Raw genomic sequence first — 20465 nt, 5'->3', positions numbered from 1 at the left:
GTCTCTTGTGTTATCTAGCGATTTCTAAGACGCTTTGTCTTTTCACCTATGCAATTCTGAACCGACTTCACTATTTCATCTCTCAAAGCAACCATTCACATTCCATACTGTTCTTACCCTTGTTGCAGTTCAGCGTTGCCTAATGCTTCAACAACCTCTTTTAGTTTATCTAGGTCCCATCTCCTTAAATTTCTTCCTTTTTTCAATTTATTCAGTTTTAAATCAGCAGCTTGTAGCCAACAAATTATGGTTAAAGTTAGCATCTACGTCTGAAAACGTCTTAAAATTTAAAATCTTTCTACTAAATTTCTGTCTTATCATTACATAATCAATACGAAACCTTCCAGTGTCTTCCAAGGATTCTTATGGTTCAAATGGCTCTGAGCACTATGGGACTCAACTGCTGTGGTCATTAGTCCCCTAGAACTTAGAACTACTTGAACCTAACTAACCTAAGGACATCACACACATCCATGCCCGAGGCAGGATTCGAACCTGCGACCGTAGCAGTCGCACGGTAAGGATTCTTAAACCAAGTGTTAGCTATGACTAAATCATGCTCCGTGCAAAATCCTACCAAGCAACTTGCCATTTCATTCCTTCCCACATTCCATTTCTCCTACTGTTTATCCTTCTCTTCCTTTTCCTACTAGCGAATTCCAACCACAAATCACAATCATCTGAATAATTCCTTTTATCTCGCCACACATCCTTTCAATTTCTTCGTCTGCGGAACTAGGATATGAACTTGTACCACTATGATGGGTATTGACTTCGTGTTTATCTTGGCTACGATAGTGCGTTGACTATACTGTTCATAGTATCTTACTCACATTCCTGTTTTCTTATTAATTATTAGGCCTACACCTGCATTATCTTTATTGGATATTGTGTTGATAACCCTGTACTGGTCTGATCGGAAGCCCTTTTCTTCCTGTCACAGCTCATCACTATCTCCCATTATTCTCTAATCTACTTACCCGATTAAAGAACCTAACATTCCACTCTTCGACTCCAGGAATGGCAGATTTGATTCTCATAACATCCTCCAGAGTGGTCCCTGCCCGAGTATTTGTTTAATCTTCGGGATATTTTACGCAACAGGCCATTATCATTTAATCATATAGCACGACTGCATGCTGTCGGGAAATAAAATGACAGCTGTAGTTTCCCTTTGCTCTCAGCCGTTCGTGGTACCAACGCAGACATGCCACGTTGGGTAGTGTTACGGGGCCAAGATCATACGGTTTGCCCCTGCAATTACTGAAAAGGTAGACATCTCATTTTCAGGAGCAATAGGTTAGTCTGGCATCCTCACAGGTAACCCTTTCTTGTGGTTCTACGTAAGGTGCGGTTACCTTTATCGTAGTGGCAAGCAAGTCAGCCCATCGTGGCAAGTGAGAAGTGTAACAAACGAAGTATAGCAATAGGTCTGCAGATTCGTTGTTCCACATAAACTACTATAAAGAGTCAATATAATACAGTAGTAGGCCCAACTAAGGCCTGCAAACGTTAGAGTTTGGAAGTTACAGTTGCATCTGACCTCTTAGGGATCATTCGACAAACAGCCTGATGAAATATTCACATCTATGAAATTTGAAAGCCTGAGATAAAATTCTGTAACAAATGAATAAAAATACACTCCTGGAAATTGAAATAAGAACACCGTGAATTCGTTGTCCCAGGAAGGGGAAACTTTATTGACACTTTCCTGGGGTCAGATACATCACATGATCACACTGACAGAACCACAGGCACACAGACACAGGCAACAGAGCATGCACAATGTCGGCACTAGTACAGTGTATATCCACCTTTCGCAGCAATGCAGGCTGCTATTCTCCCATGGAGACGATCGTAGAGATGCTGGATGTAGTCCTGTGGCACGGCTTGCCATGCCATTTCCACCTGGCGCCTCAGTTGGACCAGCGTTCGTGCTGGACGTGCAGACCGCGTGAGACGACGCTTCATCCAGTCCCAAACATGCTCAATGGGGAACAGATCCGGAGATCTTGCTGGCCAGGGTAGTTGACTTACACCTTCTAGAGCACGTTGGGTGGCACAGGATACATGCGGACGTGCATTGTCCTGTTGGAACAGCAAGTTCCCTTGCCGGTCTAGGAATGGTAGAACGATGGGTTCGATACGGTTTGGATGTACCGTGCACTATTCAGTGTCCCCTCGACGATCACCAGAGGTGTACGGCCAGTGTAGGATATCGCTCCCCACACCATGATGCCGGGTGTTGGCCCTGTGTGCCTCGGTCGTATGCAGTCCTGATTGTGGCGCTCACCTGCACGGCGCCAAACACGCATACGACCATCATTGGCACCAATGCAGAAGCGACTCTCATTGCTGAAGACGACACGTCTCCATTCGTCCCTCCATTCACGCCTGTCGCGACACCACTGGAGGCGGGCTGCACAATGTTGGGGCGTGAGCGGAAGACGGCCTAACGGTGTGCGGGACCGTAGCCCAGCTTCATGGAGACGGTTGCGAATGGTCCTCGCCGATACCCCAGGAGCAACAGTGTCCCTAATTTGCTGGGAAGTGGCGGTGCGGTCCCCTACGGCACTGCGTAGGATCCTACGGTCTTGGCGTGCATCCGTGCGTCGCTGCGGTCCGGTCCCAGGTCGACGGGCACGTGCACCTTCCGCCGACCACTGGCGACAACATCGATGTACTGTGGAGACCTCACGCCCCACGTGTTGAGCAATTCGGCGGTACGTCCACCCGGCCTCCCGCATGCCCACTATACGCCCTCGCTCAAAGTCCGTCAACTGCACATACGGTTCACGTCCACGCTGTCGCGGCATGCTACCAGTGTTGAAGACTGCGATGGAGCTCAGTATGCCACGGCAAACTGGCTGACACTGACGGCGGCGGTGCACAAATGCTGCGCAGCTAGCGCCATTCGACGGCCAACACCGCGGTTCCTGGTGTGTCCGCTGTGCCGTGCGTGTGATCATTGCTTGTAAAGCCCTCTCGCAGTGTCCGGAACAAGTATGGTGGGTCTGACACACCGGTGTCAATGTGTTCTTTTTTCCATTTCCAGGAGTGTAATTTAACAAGTACTTCGACGAGGTTTGTGAGGCCTGGACGCTGGCAGAGCTCCTAAACAGACTTAGAATAGTATGTTATCCAACCACTGATTGACACCATTTATTCGAAACTAAACACCTGGCAGACTTTACGGCCTAAACTTCAGTTAATTAGGGAGCACGAACGACTCTGAAAAGTGGTCATCGGCCGCCATGCGCCATGCGCTGTTGACATGCGTGGCGCGCTCGGCCTCTTGAGGTCAGTCGAGGGGTTACTCGACAATGCAGTAGCGGCCTCAGGACACGAAGACTGAAAGGCTGGGAGAGCGGTATGACGACCCCACGACTCTCACCATCAGCATTCCATGACGCCACAAGGCAGAGGAAGACACGGCGGTCGGTCAGTGCCGTTGGGCTTTTAGAGGCCTGTCAGACGCAGTTTAGAATACTACTTATACTCTTTTGCTGTAATAAAATTTTGAAAATTGGGCTGGAGAAGTAGAAACTGATGGGACGTAAGTCGTAGAACTCACAAATTGCTGGGCTCCAGCTGGCGACTTTGAGTTATTCATCAAACAGCTTGACACAGGATTAAACATTTAATTCTAAACGGAACGAGGTAACAGAAAGTGAAAATTTCATTAAATTTTTATGGTGTACCTATTCTACAGCTATATTTAGGTCCCTTGCGTTTGGTATCGTCTATCTGCCCCCTCAAAATTATCAACAAGAGCTGTAAGAACGGGAGACGCTTCTGCTGATGAAATGTCTAGACATACAACGACCTTGCGGAGCTATTGTGTGAACACTTGTAGTTAAACCACAAGACTAATGGATCAAAAATTAAATTGAGATTTTAAGATGTATTTGCGAAATAGAAACTAGCAAGATGTGCAAAACATATTTGAAGTTAAGGAAAAATATTTTTTTTTAAAATCTAAGACAGAGGCTACTTAGTCTGAACATTGTTCACCTAAAAAACTATCCAGTGTAAGTAGATTCACACTCCTAAACTTCGGAGTGCAGACTCACAATAATACGTAAATAAAACCTCAAAGTAAATCGATGATGGCAGGGTAAATCACATGAAAGATCCAATTATAAAATTCTACGTGAAATCATCAGAGAATCAGTGAAGGAAGGAAGGTTAGGATTTAGCGTCCCGTCTACGACGACTTCATCAGAGACGGAGCAGAAGCTCGGATTGGGAAAGAGTAGGGAAATAAATCGTTCTCACCCTTTTCAAGTGGTCCACCCGGCATTCACCTTATGTTATTTAAGGCAGTCACGAAAAACCCCCAAGTGAATGTCTATACTGTGATTTGAACTGCTATCTTTCGAATACAAGTCCGTTGTATTACTACCTCATGCAGTTCCAAGAAGAACTAGTTTAATCTGGAACAAGGTAAGAACTACAGGGATAGACAAAATAATGTGAACACCTGTACTTACTTGGGAATAGTTTATTAATAAGTGGTTGGACCCCCATCTGCCCTAATCAGGTGTGCTTCTTCTTGCAATATTGGCATCTCGTATAGTCTGCCACCCTGATAGATTAGGGTATCTCATGGAAAAGTGTTCCAAAGCAAGTTCAATAAGATGCTATAAATTACACTTACTCGCGTTAGGAAACTTATGCAGAGCAGGTGCCTCTGCTGCTAAACATGGCGGTCCATTTTCCATATCTGAAATTCCCGGTACAGTGATGTTCGAAATACTGATTTAAATTGCTTGGATAACCACTCCTAAGTGGCGGGGTCGATGAAAGCTATGATTGTGTGTCATCGAAATGAAGCACAGCATCGAGCAATGGCGACTGTAGTGTCAGGTTCATTGCGCACAGTATTGTTGCCCTCCAAATATAGTGGCGAGAAGAATCAAAATACTAGCAGCTAGAATTCCAGCGATCTCCACCGATTCAGTGCTAGGGAGATGAAAAACCAAGTAAATATGATCGCCCTACACTGACTGGAGGGTACGAACTGCAGTCATACAAAAACGGTAAAGCTGATTCACCTAATTTAATTACGTGTAAACAGAAAATAATTTTTCAACTTGAGTTGAACTCCGCATTATCTGTACTAATGAATGTAGTGCCTCTCCTCGGTTTTGCAAGACACTTGGTACGGGGGGCAGCTACAGCTGTGACGATACACTAGAACTGATGTAAACTACAACAGCTGTGTCAGAATGATTTATCAATACGACTAGTGGTCAAATTATAGTCACATCTGAAGCTAACAAACTGTTCAATTTTCAATGTATAACGTCCTTATAACTCTGTAAACGGACTTCTCCTATTAATCCTAACGGAGTTTTAAGGACGTTATGTATTGAAAGGTCGACCGTTTGTTACATAAAGTTGTGACTATAACGTTACGAAGAGAGTCGGAAGCGTTTTTCATCAGCTGAAAAAAAAATTTAATGTTTTTATTCTAGACGTAAGAAGATAACCATACTACTTTAAGAACCACTTGTCTTAAGAACAACTTTTATTTTGAATTTAGTTGTAAAGTACTTTAGTCAGTGAGCAGTATTTCTGTGTTCAAAAAGTAGAGAAGAATGGCTGTTTCATTCATTGATGAATCAGAGAAATATTGCTGTTTATATTTTACTTTACTGCAGTGTTAAAAATTAAGCAGACAGATATTTTAAGTTTTTTACTAGTTTTATTTTTTCAGATCAAGTCCATGGTGATGTAGGATGGTGCGAGTGTAAGAGTTTGCGAAGTGGGGAGCGGTGTGGTTGTGAGAGACGATGTGTGGGCCACTTTTTGTTCAGTTGGAAATGGGGTGGGGCAGGCTTTCAGGAGGGTAGGTGGTCCCACTTCATATTTTGGCCTGGTGAAAATTACTGCATAACATTTTTAATGTATTTGAATATAACGTGTACTTAGTACAATTTTCCAAACGCATCGACATGTCATCTTATATATAGGATGAAAAAATACGTAGGACAATATGGTCGGAACATGGAAGGGAACGTGGAATAGAGCTACGTTTTACATTTGGCCACACGTCAGAAACTCACCATTGTCGCGAGCTATAGTTATAAAACATTAGCAAATTAGGTCTATGTGCGCAGAAGAATGTGCATTTCAACTAACTTGCACCAGCTAATACCTCTATCCTAAATAGCGTAGTTTCTGGCTAAATCGGAAATTTTTATTTCCAGCTCTAGGAGGTTGCGTTAGATGTCAATTTTCTGTGATGCTCGTTCGTTAAATGTAACTTCATCCATATTTTGCAGCTTCAAGCGTGACTGTATTCGCTACACTGGAAGTATGAATTAAAAAACGCCGTCAGTTACAACTTTTCGTATTTTTATTAAATACACGAAGCATTTCGGATCCTGTGGATCCATCATCAAGCGTAATTATTCTTAATACATGATTTATTTGTCACCTTGACTGAGGTGAGATGCATATTCCAGTCATGAAGAGGTGTGATGTTAGGTCATGAATTTCTTAAGTCACACGCGGAACATAAGTGCGAAATAGTGAAAAAATGAACAACGTAAACTTACCGCATAATCCAAGAAAAGCATTTTTAACTTTATAGCGGCATTATACATTCTTTTCTCCTATTAATATATATATATATAACACTTCATTCAAAAAGCACATTTGCATGCACTTTTTCGTAAACACTTCACAGATGTTTTACATGGTGTGATAAAATACGAATTTATTCGTAAGGCCAGAGATCTAATCAACAAACAATTGACATACCCAGGAAATAACTTTAGAATATTTCTTTAAAATTACTAAAATAACTGTGGCTTGTAAAATCTGTTTTCAAGAGCACATAAATGCTTTCAGGCTCAACCACTTCGGAAAATCAGTTATTGCACAACATATTTTGGAAATTAAAGGAAAGTAGTTTGGTAGTAGTATATAATGAAGCCAATGGTAAGACCATAAATCTGTTAGAAGAACTGGAGGTACACCTCCATACAAGCAAAAAAAAAAAAAAAAAAAAATATTTCATGCATAAGTAAATTGTTTATTAATTAGATCTCTGGTGCTGCGAATAAGTTCACCTTTGATCACACCATGTACAACATCTGTGAAGTGTTTACGAACATGTGTATACAAACGTGCTTCTTGAGTGAAGTGATATGTATTAACAGTATGGAGAAAGGAACATATGATGGTGCTAACAAGTTAAAAGCGCTTTCCTTGGATTATGTAGTAAGTTTACACTGTTCATTTTTCCACTATTTCGCACAAATGTTCCGCGCTTGATTTACAAAATTGATAAACTAACATGAAACGTTTTCATGACAGGAACATGCATTTCACCTAATTCAGGAGAGAAAATAAATTATGTGTTAGGAGAAGTTACACCTGATGAGGGACTCACAGGGTAGGAAATGCATCGTGCATTTAATAACACACGAAAATGATGACTGAAGGCTTTTATTAATTCATTATTTGTTCAGCTCGATTATTGAACCAAGTGCGCTAAAAGCACCGAACTTGTAACAAGCTGCATCGCAGAAACAGGACTACGGTAGGAGAGCCGACATCAGCCTCTGTGATCTGTTATTCACAATGAAATCCAAATGCCACTTATTTTAATATTTGCTAACGTACAGAAATAATCAGTAGACTTTTATTCGAACTTTTATTCCACAGAATACAGTAGATCATCAAGTATTAACTGAGACTGCGGTGAAAAAGAAAGCAGAAATGAAATTGTAAACAGTTTCTTCTCAAACCAATGTTTTCCCAGAAGAACTAACTGAAACTCTCTCTCGAAAAGGCCTGGCGTACTGCGAATGATTGTCAGTGCCTCAAAAAGTATTGCCACCGGCCTGATGCATGCGAAAATTCGTAAAACCCATCAAAAAAAGTGCAGTGGTTTTAAATGTGCTCGACGAAGCGCACGTGGGGAGCTGCCCTTGGTGCTACGATATCGTAAAGGGCTTGGAGCGTGAAAGGGAAAACATGACGGGGCAGCAAACACCGCCGCCACAGACATTCGTGGTTTCCCGAATTACTTCCGCTCTCTCCTGAGAGCCACTTGAAGCGGGTTCGGGGAATTCCGGGTGGACGTCGAAGTTTACCGAATTCCTCTTTTTTCTGTGCCCTCGGAGCCAGAAGTGTGGGCTGTTCTAATGGCACTCGTGGCAGAAGGAAGTCGACCTTGTGTGAGACTGAAGGGCGAGACGGAGCCGCAATGTGCTCACCGGGCCCGGCGGCTGCTAACGGTCACATCCTGCCGCCGTGTGATCCACCTGATAGCCGTTCATCGAAATCTACTTACCCAACACCAAAACCGTTTGACTCATATACAGACCAGCCGGAAACTACTGAACCTAACCGGGTAAATACAGACACCGAGGTACCGAGTGCGAGGACGTCTGTAGACGCGTGCTGCAGTACCGTGGCGCCAAGATTAGATTAAATTAGATTAGTACGTTATTCCATAGATCATGAATACAACACTTCTTAATGATGTGGAACATGTCAGGTTAAAAAAAGGTGTCTATACAAGATATTACATTAGACAAAATATTACATGACACTCAATATTTTTTTATTTTATTTTTTATTTTTGTGGGGTTGGGAAATTACCCACTTACTATATCCAGAAATTCATCTAATGAGTGGAAGGAGTTGCCATTAAGAAATTCTTTAAATTTCCTTTTAAATGGTATGTGGCTATCTGTCAGACTTTTGATGCTATTAGGTAAGTGACCAAAGATATTTATGGCAGCATAATTTACCCACTTCTGAGCCAAAGTTAGATTTAACCTTGAGTAGTGAAGATCATCCTTTCTCCTAGTGTTGTAGCCATGTACACTGCTATTACTTTTGAATTCGTTCGGATTGTTAATAACAAATTTCATATATATATATATATATATATATATATATATATATATATATATATATATATATTTATTTATTTATTTATTTATTGTGAGGCTAGAGTGAAGATCCCTAGGTCTATAAATAAGTGTCTGCAGGATGATCTTGGATGAGCTCCAGCAATTATTCTGATTAAACGCTTTTGTGCAATGAACACACTTTTACTCAGTGGTGAGTTACCCCAGAATATGATGCCGTACGAAAGCAGAGAATGAAAATAGGCGTGGTAAGCTAATTTACTCAGATGTATATCGCCAAAATTTGCAATGGCCCTAATAGCAAAAGTAGCTGAACTCAAACGTTTCAGCAGATCCTCAGTGTGTTTTTTCCAGATCAAACCCTCATCAGCGCATACACCTAGGAATTTTGAATATTCTACCTTAGCTACCGATTTCTGATCGAAGTCTATATTTATTAATGGGGTCATTCCATTTACTGTGTGGAGCTGTATGTATTGTGTTTTGTCAAAGTTTAATGAGAGCCCATTTGCAGAGAACCACTTAATGATTTTCTAAACAACATCGTTTACAATTTCACCAGTTAATTCTTGTCTGTCGGATGTGATTGCTGTACTTGTATCATCGGCAAAAAGTACCAGCTTTGCGTCTCCGTGAATATAGAATGTCAAGTCATTAATATACATTAAGAACAGCAGAGGACCCAAGGTCGAACCTTGCGGAACCCCATTCTTGATTGTTCCCCAGTTTGAGAAATCACCAGTTTTTTGCACTGTTACAGTTAGGTATGATTTAAACCATTTAAGCACTGTCCCATTCATACCACCGTACTTGAGCTTATCTAGAAGTATTCCATGATTTACACAATCAAAAGCCTTTGATAGATCACAAAAAATCCCAACGGGAGACTTCCAGTTACTCAGAGCATTCAATATTTCATTAGTGAAAGTATATACAGCATTTTCCGTTGAAAACCCCTTCTGGAAACCAAACTGACATTTTGTTAAAACTTTATTTTTACAAAGCTGTGAAGCTACTCTATAATACATTACTTTTTCAAGAATTTTGGGTAAGGCAGTCAGAAGAGAGATTGGGCGGAAGTTGTTGACATCAGACTCGATGTAATAGTAAAAGCTTTGTCTGCCGAGTGCACTTCGTTTCTTGGAACAAGTTAAATGTCCGTCGGAAGTGTCCTTGCTGCGTATTTTTGTAGTGGCTTTCCCAGTCGAGGTCAGTTTTGAAAGCATCAGATACCCAGCTATACAGAGTGGGAGCGCTTGTGGGTGGAACTGTTCAGTTTCTGTTAGGGATTTTGCATGACAGTGAATGATGAGGGTAGAGTGCGCCGCCACAACCCAGCGCGAGAACGATAAAGGCAGCACTGCTAATGTGGTACTGAGAGCCTTCATTCTGCAGTGATATTCGACATTAATTTGAGTCGTTTTTTTAGTGATGTAAATACAGCGACATCTCAAATCTCTTATTCAGATAATGCAATAAGAGACAGTGGATGCAGGCAGTTCCAATGAGATCACTAAATGTATGCCCAAGTCATTCGAAACCAACGTTCTGAGATGCTATATTTCTAAATGAGTTTTTAATGCGTATTTATATTCCAGAGCAGTGATACTGGAGCGTTTCTAGAGACTACCTTGAATAAATAACACATGCATTTCTATCGAGCTGGGTATCGTTATGTGTGTGGTGATTACCATTTCACACCACACTTCTGAGTTTTATTCTAGCATAACTATAAACACATGAAAGGCTAGTTAATACTTTAATTTCTTTGTTTTTAATATTTTGTTTTTAACTTTGAGTTGTGTAGAAGATGATACTCGAATAACAGGAAGGAGAAATGCTATTTTGTGAAGAGGACGAAAGAGAGGAGAATGTTTCTTTCTAGTAGAGCCCATCGTATACCACTTGTTGACCAGGAAAGAAAACGTAGTTCAATAATTTCGATTACATAAATGCCGTCAGCATTCATGACGAAGGTTATTATTTGGATATAACAAGGCGTCGACAGAAAGTCATTGAAGACTAACGCAGTAATTCAGAGGTAACAGAAAAAAGTCACAGTAGAATGGTGAATGAGGATGACAGGAAAACGATTTTATTCCCGTTCCTAAGGTGTAAAATCCAATAATTCAAAATATAATACCTCAGATAGTATAAACTGCAGTAATCAACATTTATTACTTCGCTACGTTGTTCTGTGTGTCAATTGCCGACAGTAAATAGTTTTGCTTTCCTATAACCTCTTCTGTAATTTAGTTACTTTTATACGTAGACTAAAGGGCGGTTCTAATTAAACTTTCACTACATGACGGTCACCATATAAAACGACTGATCGTAGGACAATGAAACTTCGATGAAACATTTGTAAGGACGTGCGGAAGATAAATAACGATACACCATTGAAATAAACACATTTTAATTTCCCCATGCGAGGGTATCCTTCGTTAGTTGAGTACAGTTTTCATGTTTCCAGGTTGGTCAATGTGACGACATCTGCATCCACTACAGCCTCGAACCTCAGTAGAGATTGCTCTACTGCTGCTCGAAACATCCCAGGTGTGATGTTGGCTTACCTCCCTCGCGATGCCCACCTGCAACCTCATGCGTTGGTAGCCCGCTGATAAATCCTGCCCTTCAGGTAGGCCCAGACGCAGAAATCACACGGTTTCAAATCTACTCATCTTACTGGCCACACAGTTTGGAACGATCGACCAATGGTTCAGTTTTCTGCAAATACGTTACGGAGTAACCGAGTGATCTTACGAGCAATGCTTCGAAACTCGCGAAGAGCAGAATCGCCGCTGCTGTTGTTTTAGTAAAACAGCTTTGCGAATGAAGCCCAGTTCACCTTGTCCAGGACCACGTCCACTGTCTCCAACTGCACAATGATGCTTGGATTTCGGCCGCACATCGCCGTACCAGTGCCGGAGCGTAAGGGCAAGTCATGACACTAAAACTACCAACAATGGGAAGCTTGCAGCACACAAACGTCAGTCCTATAAGAAACTTATCGACAGATTTAAATTGTGCTCTGGACCGAGACTCGAATTCGGTACTTTTGCCTGTCGTGGGCAAGTACTCTATTGAGAGAGCTACCCAAGCAAGACTCAGGAACCGTCCTCACAGCTTCAATTCTGCCAGTAACTCGTCTCCTCCCTTCCAAACTTCAGAAAAGCTAATCTGCCAGGAAATGTCATATCAGCGCACACTCCGCTGCGGAGTGAAAATCTCATTCTGGAAACATCCCCTAGGTTGTGGCCAAGCCATGTCTCCGCAGTATAGTTTCTTCCAGGAGTGTTAGTTCTGATAGGTTCGCAGGAGAGCTTCTGCGAAGTTGGGAAATGAAGCTGTGAGGAATGTCCTCACTTGTGAGTGGATAGCTCAGTCGTTACAACAGTTGCAAAGGTCCCGAGATCGAGTCTCGGTCCGCAACAAATTTTTTATCTGCCAGGAACTTTCATATTAGTGCATACTCTGCTGCAGAGTGAAAATCTCATTCTGGATCAACCCTAAAACTTACGTACCTGTAGTGTAAATAATTTTCCGTCTACTCTACATAGTCTCAAGTAGCGAAAGTTTGACTATACCCACATTGTTATACGGACTGAATTTATACGTTCCATGGTATGTTAATGTAAGGCGCTTAGAAGTAAACATTACTTTTACTTTACCTGCGGCAAGGGCGTTATCGACCACATATCTGCTAGCGATAAGCGTCAGAGTTTCACGTATTAATTGAAATTTTCCCATTACTTTCAGTGAAATAGTTTTGAGTTACTTACAACATTGTTGTTTCCATTCACCCGCACTACGTTATATTTTTCTACATTCAGAGCAAGCAGCCATCACCACACCAGCTAGAAACATTGCCTAAGCCTCTTGTATTACCCTACAGTCACTCAACGGCGACCGCTTCCCGTACACTACAGATTCGTCGCCAAATAGCTGCAGACTGCTGCCCGCCATGTCCACCGGACCATTTGTGTGTACAGAAGATAACAGCCGTCCTGACACACTTCTGTGGCTATCTTATGGAGACTCGCCGCCTAGGTCAGCGTACTTTCTATTACTTAAGAAGTCTTCGAGCCACTCACGTATCTACGTACCTAATCCATATGCTCGGATCATCGATAACAGTCGACAGTGGGGCACCGTATCAAAGCTTTCACGTAAATCTAGGAATATGGAATCTGCCTATTGCCTTCCATTCATTGTTCGCAGGTTATCTAGTCATAATAGAACGGTCTGAGTTTCGCAGTCTTGCTGTACGCACAGTATGAGTTACGTACCTTTGCTAACACGAACTCAACACCGAATGGAATCATCTTCGCCCAGACTGGGACAACTTCTAGTGCACAACCCTTAGTCTTCAGTAAATCAGCGTCATTGCATAAAGTGTGTCGTTACAATGCAACAATTCCCTTCTATCTGTATATGTGCGTGTGTGTGTGTGTGTGTGTGTGTGTGTGTGTGTGTGTGTGTGTGTGTGTGTGTGTGTGGTTTTCTGCATGTTATTACATTTAGAGCGTTCTCAGCTGCGGAATTAATAGGATACTTGCTAAAATAAAAAAAAATGGATGAATTTAAAAATACTATAAGTTCAAAGTATCTGCCCTTCACCTACCCAGTCACACCTGCTGATGCCGAATGTAAAATTATCAGCTTTCTCCATAGATTTCTGTCCAAGTATTGGGAATCTGCTGTGTGTGATCTAGTCGTTACTGGTCTCAGTACCGTGAGCCTCAGACAGCGCAGAACCAAGTCCCCACAGGCAGAAGGGGGGGGGGGGGGGGAGTTCTTGTTGGATCCGAAGCCTGGTGCTCCCCACTTCACGACCACACGGAGCGACGGGACACGCAGACTGCTACTGGTGGCTGGCTGTGCTTTCTGGAAAGCATTCTGATGGCTTCCCTTACGTGAGTTGAGCTAGTGGAAAGATTCAAAGAGTTCACGAGTTCCTGCCACGATTTCTTCTTACTCTTCTCATCGACATGGCAGCATTTGGTCTTCGATACGAAGGTGTGCGACGTTTACTGTGGTTGGTCGGCTTGTGGGCCTGGGATTTGCCTCACATCAGACCCTGTCTGCAGACAGGCGCTCTTCAACCCGCCTCGACAGTCACCATTATTAGGCGGTCTGAAAACTTTGGGATGAATATATCAGCGGTTTTGTGCCGTGATCATCACTGTGATGTGGTCCAATCGTTCCTGGAAGCTCTCTCCATGGTCAAACAAACATGGCGCCGTACACCATCCACTTGAGCGATCTGCTTTCGCGCAAATGTTTGGTCTTTGAGAAGTACCTAAAGGAAGTGGAGTACAAATTGCTGATCACTTACAACGGAACAACGTCGGCCAGGGCAAGAGAGCGTATCGGCAGATCGATACCAGAGAACGACCCTTACCAGTGCTGAAGCGTGTGCTGTGCCTTGTGTCCGGAATGCACAACAATCCAAGCACTTGACAGCTTCATCACGAGGACACGTGCTAGTAGATCCCCACGGTTTATTACGTGAATTGAAATGCAGCCTGTGCAGTAAGCTCTCTCAGATCTTGAGCTGTAATTTAATAAAGCACTCGTATCGCTCTCGAGGAACATGACTTGAGGCGACCTATTGATAGTAGGCGGAAGGAGAGGAACCCAAGAAGAGTGTTCTTCTATAGTCTGTAGTAGTCGAAATTTTAAGGCCTCTGCAATATACACTGACGGGAAAGGAACTGCAGCACCAAGAACGAGTTGTGCAACATTAACTAAATTTGTTATACGTCTTTCTGTACGTCAGAGATAATGTCTGTTGAAATTTCGCGACAATCGCATGAAGGTGAAGCTAGTAGCGCCGCTATGAGAATGAAAAACAGGTTTGCTTTAAATACACGCTGTAACAGGCGTGACATTAGTTACCCTTTAAGGCAACAAAGACGCCATTATCAGCACCTAAGTTTGAACGAGGTCGTGTGTCTGGAGTACGAGAAGTTAGATGTTCGTTCTGCGGTACTGCAGAAAGACTTGACGGGAAAGCAGCCGCGGTACGCGATTTTTGGCAACAGTAGCCACGAGAATGTACAGCCACAAGAAGACCGGGCTCCCAACGGCCACGTGACACTACGGAGACGTAAGACCATTGTATTCGGGGTATCGCTGTGGCGCATCGTACTGCATCTGCAGTAGCAATTTAAACAGTAGTTGAAACCACAGGGACACAAGTACTTCAAGGACAGGTCAGAGCCAGACTCCCTTTAGTGTGCATTCAACTGACTCCAAACCACCGCCATTTGCGACTTCAGTGGTGTCATATGAGAGCTCATTGAAGGGCAGTGTGGAAATCTGTTGTGTTTTCTGATGAAAGCTGCTTCTGCCAGTGGTGGCCATGTGTTGGTTAGGACGCCAGTGGAGAGCCTGCAACCAACCTGGCTGCGTGCTAGACGCACTGGGCCTACAGCTGGAGTCAGTGTTCGGGGTGCGACTGTGTATGTCACCAGGAGCATTCTCCTTGGTATCCCACGCATCCTGACTGCAAATGTGTACGCCAGTCTGGTGATTTGGGCTGTCGTGCTGCCATTCGTGAAAAGCATTCCAGGGGGTGTTTTCCAACAGGATAACGGTCGTCCACATACCGTTGTTGTAACCCAACACGATCTACAGTGTGTCGACTTGTTGTCCTGGCCTGCTCGATCACCAGATCTGTCTCCAGTCGAGCAATAAGGGTCATCATCGGACGACAACTCCAGCATTATCCAGAAACAGCATTAACCGTCCATGCATTGACCGACCAAGCGCAACTGACATGGAACTCCATCCCACAAAATGACATCCGGCACCTGTAGAACACAAAGCATGTACTTCTACGTGTTTGCATTCAACATTCTGGTCGTTACACCTTTGCTAATGCACCAGCATTTCACACTAGTAATGGCGGCTCCCCCTGTCGTAGGTTCGAGTCCTCCCTCGGGCGTAGGTGTGTGTGTTGTCCTTAGCGTAAGTTAGATTAAGTTGTGCCTAAGCTTAGGGACCGATGAACTCAGCAGTTTGGTCCCATAAGATCTTACCAAAATGCACATTTGTAATGGCTTATCTTTCGGTTACATTAACTTGTGATCTTGCAGTGTTAATCTCTTAAATATGTTACCTAGCCAAATGTATTCCAGAATTATCATTACTCTACATTTATTATTATTTGGCGTTGTGATTTTCTTCCGTCAGTTTACATAAAATTGCTTTTGAATTCGGTATTTGCATATTAAATAAAAATGAACCGCTAAAATACACTTGAGTGAGGATTTATCACATTACATACAGTGATTAGGAGAGCCAGCAGGAAGAATTTAAGGAGATTAATCACACATATTTACTTTTAGGAGAAAATAATGTCTTTGGATCTCGCTTATTCATATAAGTTTGAAAGCTACATTTGTTCATAAGAGTAAGAAAAAATAATTTGCCCATCATCGATTACAAAAATCGTAAGGGCGTTATAAGTGTGTTTAAATCGTGGTTGCTATGAGACACACACGTTTACAGTTGTTACTATTTCGAACTTAAAACTCTTGCTTGATGTTAAGACAGCCTCTCCAACCAGATCACGACAGGTGAGCGACCTGTCTTAAGATGTACCAAGGTACACCATGCCCTCTTAGTTTATTTTGGAATTTCCAGTTTGCTTGAATGCGCTTCACTGATGGAAGACATATACTTGGATTATTTATACATGGCGCTTCAAAGAAAGCGGCACGTATTCCTAGAGTGAGTAGCATTGTTCAAAAGTAGAAGTTCTTGCGCAAGCCAATACCTGTTGAGATATGGCCGTTTAGCTGTGAAGAGAGGGCGTAGCAAATTACCACAGTGCACACGGGTGGGCAGGTGAAAATCCTCAATCAATCATGCGATGAGGCATCGGGATCGCTTGAGTACGATTGTATGGGCAGGAATTGTCGGTGACACTCATAGGCCAAACACTTTACCAAACGTATCAAGACGTGCTGTGTATCAGCAATTTCTCCGCTGTTGGGGAACGTTATCATTGCAGAAAAGCAGCAACTGTGGTACAAGCACAATGGGACACCACGCTATTTGCTGTGGATCGTGCGACAGAAACGTTTGACGGGTGACAGTTTGGCCGAGGAGGTGCGGCAGCGTGGCTTCCCCTATCGCGTATCTGCTCGATTGCTGACCTTTCTTTTGAGTCATCTGTCTTCTGACTTGTTTGATGAAGCCCGCCACGAATTCCTCTCCTGTCCAACATCTCAGAGTAGCACTTGCGACCTACGTTCTCAATTATTTGCTGGATGTATTCGAATCCCTACAGTTTTTACCCTCTACAGCTCCCTCTAGTGCCACGGAAGTCATTCCGTGATGTCTTAACAGATATCCTAGAATTCTGTCCCTTCTCCTTGTCTGTGTTGTCCACATTTTCCTTTCCTCTCCAATTCTGCGCAGAACTCGTCATTCCTTTCCTTATCAGTCCACCTAATTTTCAACATTCGTCCGTAGCACCACATCTCAAGTGCTTCGATTCTCTTCTGTTTTGGGTTTACCACAGTCCATGTTTCACCACAATACAATGTTGTACTCCAGAATTCTCGGAAGATTCTTCCTTAAATTGAGGCCCACGTTTGATAATACTAGCCTTCTCTTGGCCAGGAATGCCCTCTTTGCCATTGGTCCGTCCGTCTCTGGTTATTTTTCTGCTTAGGTAGCACAATTCCTTAACTTCATCAATCCTGGTGTTAAGTTTCTCTCTGTTCTCATTTTTGCTACTAGTCTTTCTTCGACTCCATCCATATTCTGCACTCATTAGATTGCTCATTCCATTTAGCATATCATGTAATTCTTCTTCACTTTCACTCAGGATGAGAGTGTCATCAGCGAATCGTATCATTGATACCCTTTCACCTTGAATTTTAATCCCAATCTTGAACCAGTATTTTATTTCCATCAGCGATTCTTCGATGTACAGATTGAAGAATAGTGGTGAAAGGCTACACCCTTTTTAATCCGAGGACTTCTTTCTCGGACTTTCACTCTTATTGTTCCCTATTGGCTCTTGTACATATTGTATAATACCTGTTTCTCCGCCGGCCCAGCTGTTTTAAGCGCTTCAGTCTGGAACCGCGCAACCGCTACGGTCGTAGGTTCGAATGCTGCCTGGGGCGTGGATGTGTGTGGTGTCCTTAGGTACGTTCTAGGGGACTGATGACCTCAGAAATTTAGTCCCATACTGCTCAGAGCCATTTCAGCCCATTTCTCCCTGTGCCCTGCCCTTATTTTTCTGAGAATTTCGAACATCTTGCACTATTTTACATTGCCGAACGCTTTTTCCAGGTGGACAGATCCTATGAATGTGTCTTGATTTGTGTTTAATCTTGTTTCCATTATACACCGCAACATCGGAACTGCCTGTCTGGTGCCTTTGCCTTCCTAATGCCAAACTGATCGTCATCTTTTCCATTGTTGTGTATACTATTCTTGTCACAGCTTGGGTGTATGAGCTGTTAAGCTGATTATGCAATAATTCTCGCACTTGTGTTCTCTTCCTCTCTTCGGAATTAAGTGGATGATGTTTTACCGAAAGTCAGATGCTGACTATGGCACGCTTAAAGGCATTGGTTTATTTCAACCCATCGACAATATTCAATGGTTGTAGGGGCATGTGACCAATCAGAATGGTGCCAAGTGTATTGGAAAGAGTGCGTGGTTCAGTGCGAGAACGGGCTGAAAGGTGTGTCAGGATACGAGGTAACCACATGCACCACTGTCTGTAGTGTCTACTCCTACGTAACAGAGAGACGAGTATGAGAGGACAGATGGGTCGGCGTCTCAACAGGTATTGGTTTCCAGACACGAAATTACCGGAACATTTCTTCTACTGTTGATCAATACTAATTCCTGTACGGACAAGCGACACTTCTTTTGAAACTTTGTGGCAGATTAAAACTGTGTGCCGGACCGAGACTCGAACTGGTGACCTTTGCCTTTCGCGGGCAAGTGCTCTACCAACTGAGCTACCCAAGCACGACTCACGCCCCGTCCTCACAGCTTTGCTTCTGCCAGTACCTCGTCTCCTACCTTCCAAACTTCACAGAAGCTCTCCTCCGAACATTGCAGAAGTTGCACTCCTGAAAGAAACGATATTGTGGAGACATGGCGAAAGGCAAGGATCCCGAGTTCGAGTCTCGGTCCGGCACCCAGTTTTAATCTGCCAGGAAGTTTCATATCAGCGCACATTCCGCTGCAGAGTGAAAATCTCATTCTGGACACTTCTTTTTCTTTCTTTTTGTCACTCTGGATGTATGTTGAAGTACAGTCTTGTTCTGTTTTCTCATATTGTCCTTACTGGACTACCGAAGCACGTTCGCAAGCACACAGAAATCGTTTGTTTTTGTTCGCTATCGGGTAATCAATTGTGTTTCTATTGAATAATACCAGGAAGAATGTGCCCTGTTGCGGAAGCCCAAACGTGTGATTTCTCCTGCCGCTTCTATTTCCATGAAATTCAACAGAAATCATTTCTTCGTTTGTTTTGTATTGAATTCTGGTGATTCATATTGCCGGTTCTATGGCTCTGTTAGTGCGAACGAAGGATAGAAATTGACATATTTTCATAGTCGAGATCATTTGGGACGCAGGAATAAGTTTGGGGGAGGAAATGCGGCTAGGCCCCTGTGACGATCGACTGAAACGTTGTAGGAAAATCACGGGAAACGTTAAACAGTATACTAGAAAGAAGAGTGGAACGGCGCTCCAGTGCAGTGTTTTGCACGTTGCACTTTCTCTTTCGGGGCTTTACAGGCCATCATAGAGTGGCCATAGCACATGGAACTAAGACATCACCCACTACTTTCGAAAACTGTACTTAACAGATTCCTGTCAGTGACGACGTGCTTGCTCTACGCACGAAGGCGAATGGTCGATGACTTTGCTATGCGGATGAACTGCGCGAAGCTCTCTCTGGCTGAGCGCCGACCCGAGTTTTACGAAATACTCGAGATAAAGAGTGTGCGGGGAAACCTTCCGTTACGGCTACCAGGAGCTGCGGTCACTGTGAGTGGCGCCGGCGGCGATCTCGGTGACGGCGTGGGCGGCCGTCGCGGTCAATGCCGCCCCCTCCCCCCATCGCCCCCTCCACTAGAGAGCACGGTGGAGGCCCGGGCCGGCCCCGGTGCGGCAGGAGGCCCTGTCTGCTGCAGAGGGAAGAGGGACCTATAAGAGCGCCCGGCGGAGGACCGCCATCTGTCAGTGCCCGCCTCTCTCCACGCGCAGACGGGGCAATGACGTCGGCTCGCATGTGCCTCCGGACCGGTCTGTGGGCCGCCTGCGCGATTGCCGTCTTCCTGCGGGCAGCCGGCGGAGTACCGCGGCAGCTCAACGGTGAGTCCGGCGTCTCTGTACAACCAGTAGCGGTGTTGCTCATCGCTGAAAACGCTTTAGACAGCTTCACAGGTGATCTGGTGCAGGAATCTGTATTCAGGGCTCTACGGCAACAACGGTAAATTCGATCAGTGTGCAGCTCACGAGCGACGACCATAAACAATAGTAAATTTTCCGTGTTACAGCTCACCTCTGTCCTATCAT

The 20465-nt window shown here is 43.7% G+C and overlaps 1 protein-coding gene across 1 annotated transcript in view; it reads left to right on the top strand.

Annotated features, from left to right (window-relative positions):
* The first annotated feature begins 20065 nt into the window (after nucleotides 1-20065).
* The window catches only part of LOC126267545 (serine protease Hayan-like), a 40492-nt gene continuing 40092 nt past the window's right edge, over nucleotides 20066-20465 (top strand). Inside the window, exon 1 of the mRNA XM_049972849.1 lies at nucleotides 20066-20261. Coding sequence (XP_049828806.1) covers nucleotides 20162-20261 — 100 coding nt within the window. The 5' untranslated portion in view covers nucleotides 20066-20161. The remainder of the gene's footprint in view (nucleotides 20262-20465) is intronic.

Source organism: Schistocerca gregaria, chromosome 4, assembly GCF_023897955.1.
Source record: "Schistocerca gregaria isolate iqSchGreg1 chromosome 4, iqSchGreg1.2, whole genome shotgun sequence".
NCBI classification, from domain to species: Eukaryota; Metazoa; Arthropoda; class Insecta; order Orthoptera; family Acrididae; genus Schistocerca; species Schistocerca gregaria.
The sequence above is the reverse complement of the archived record's forward strand: the minus strand, read 5'-3'. Positions and strand labels throughout refer to the sequence as shown.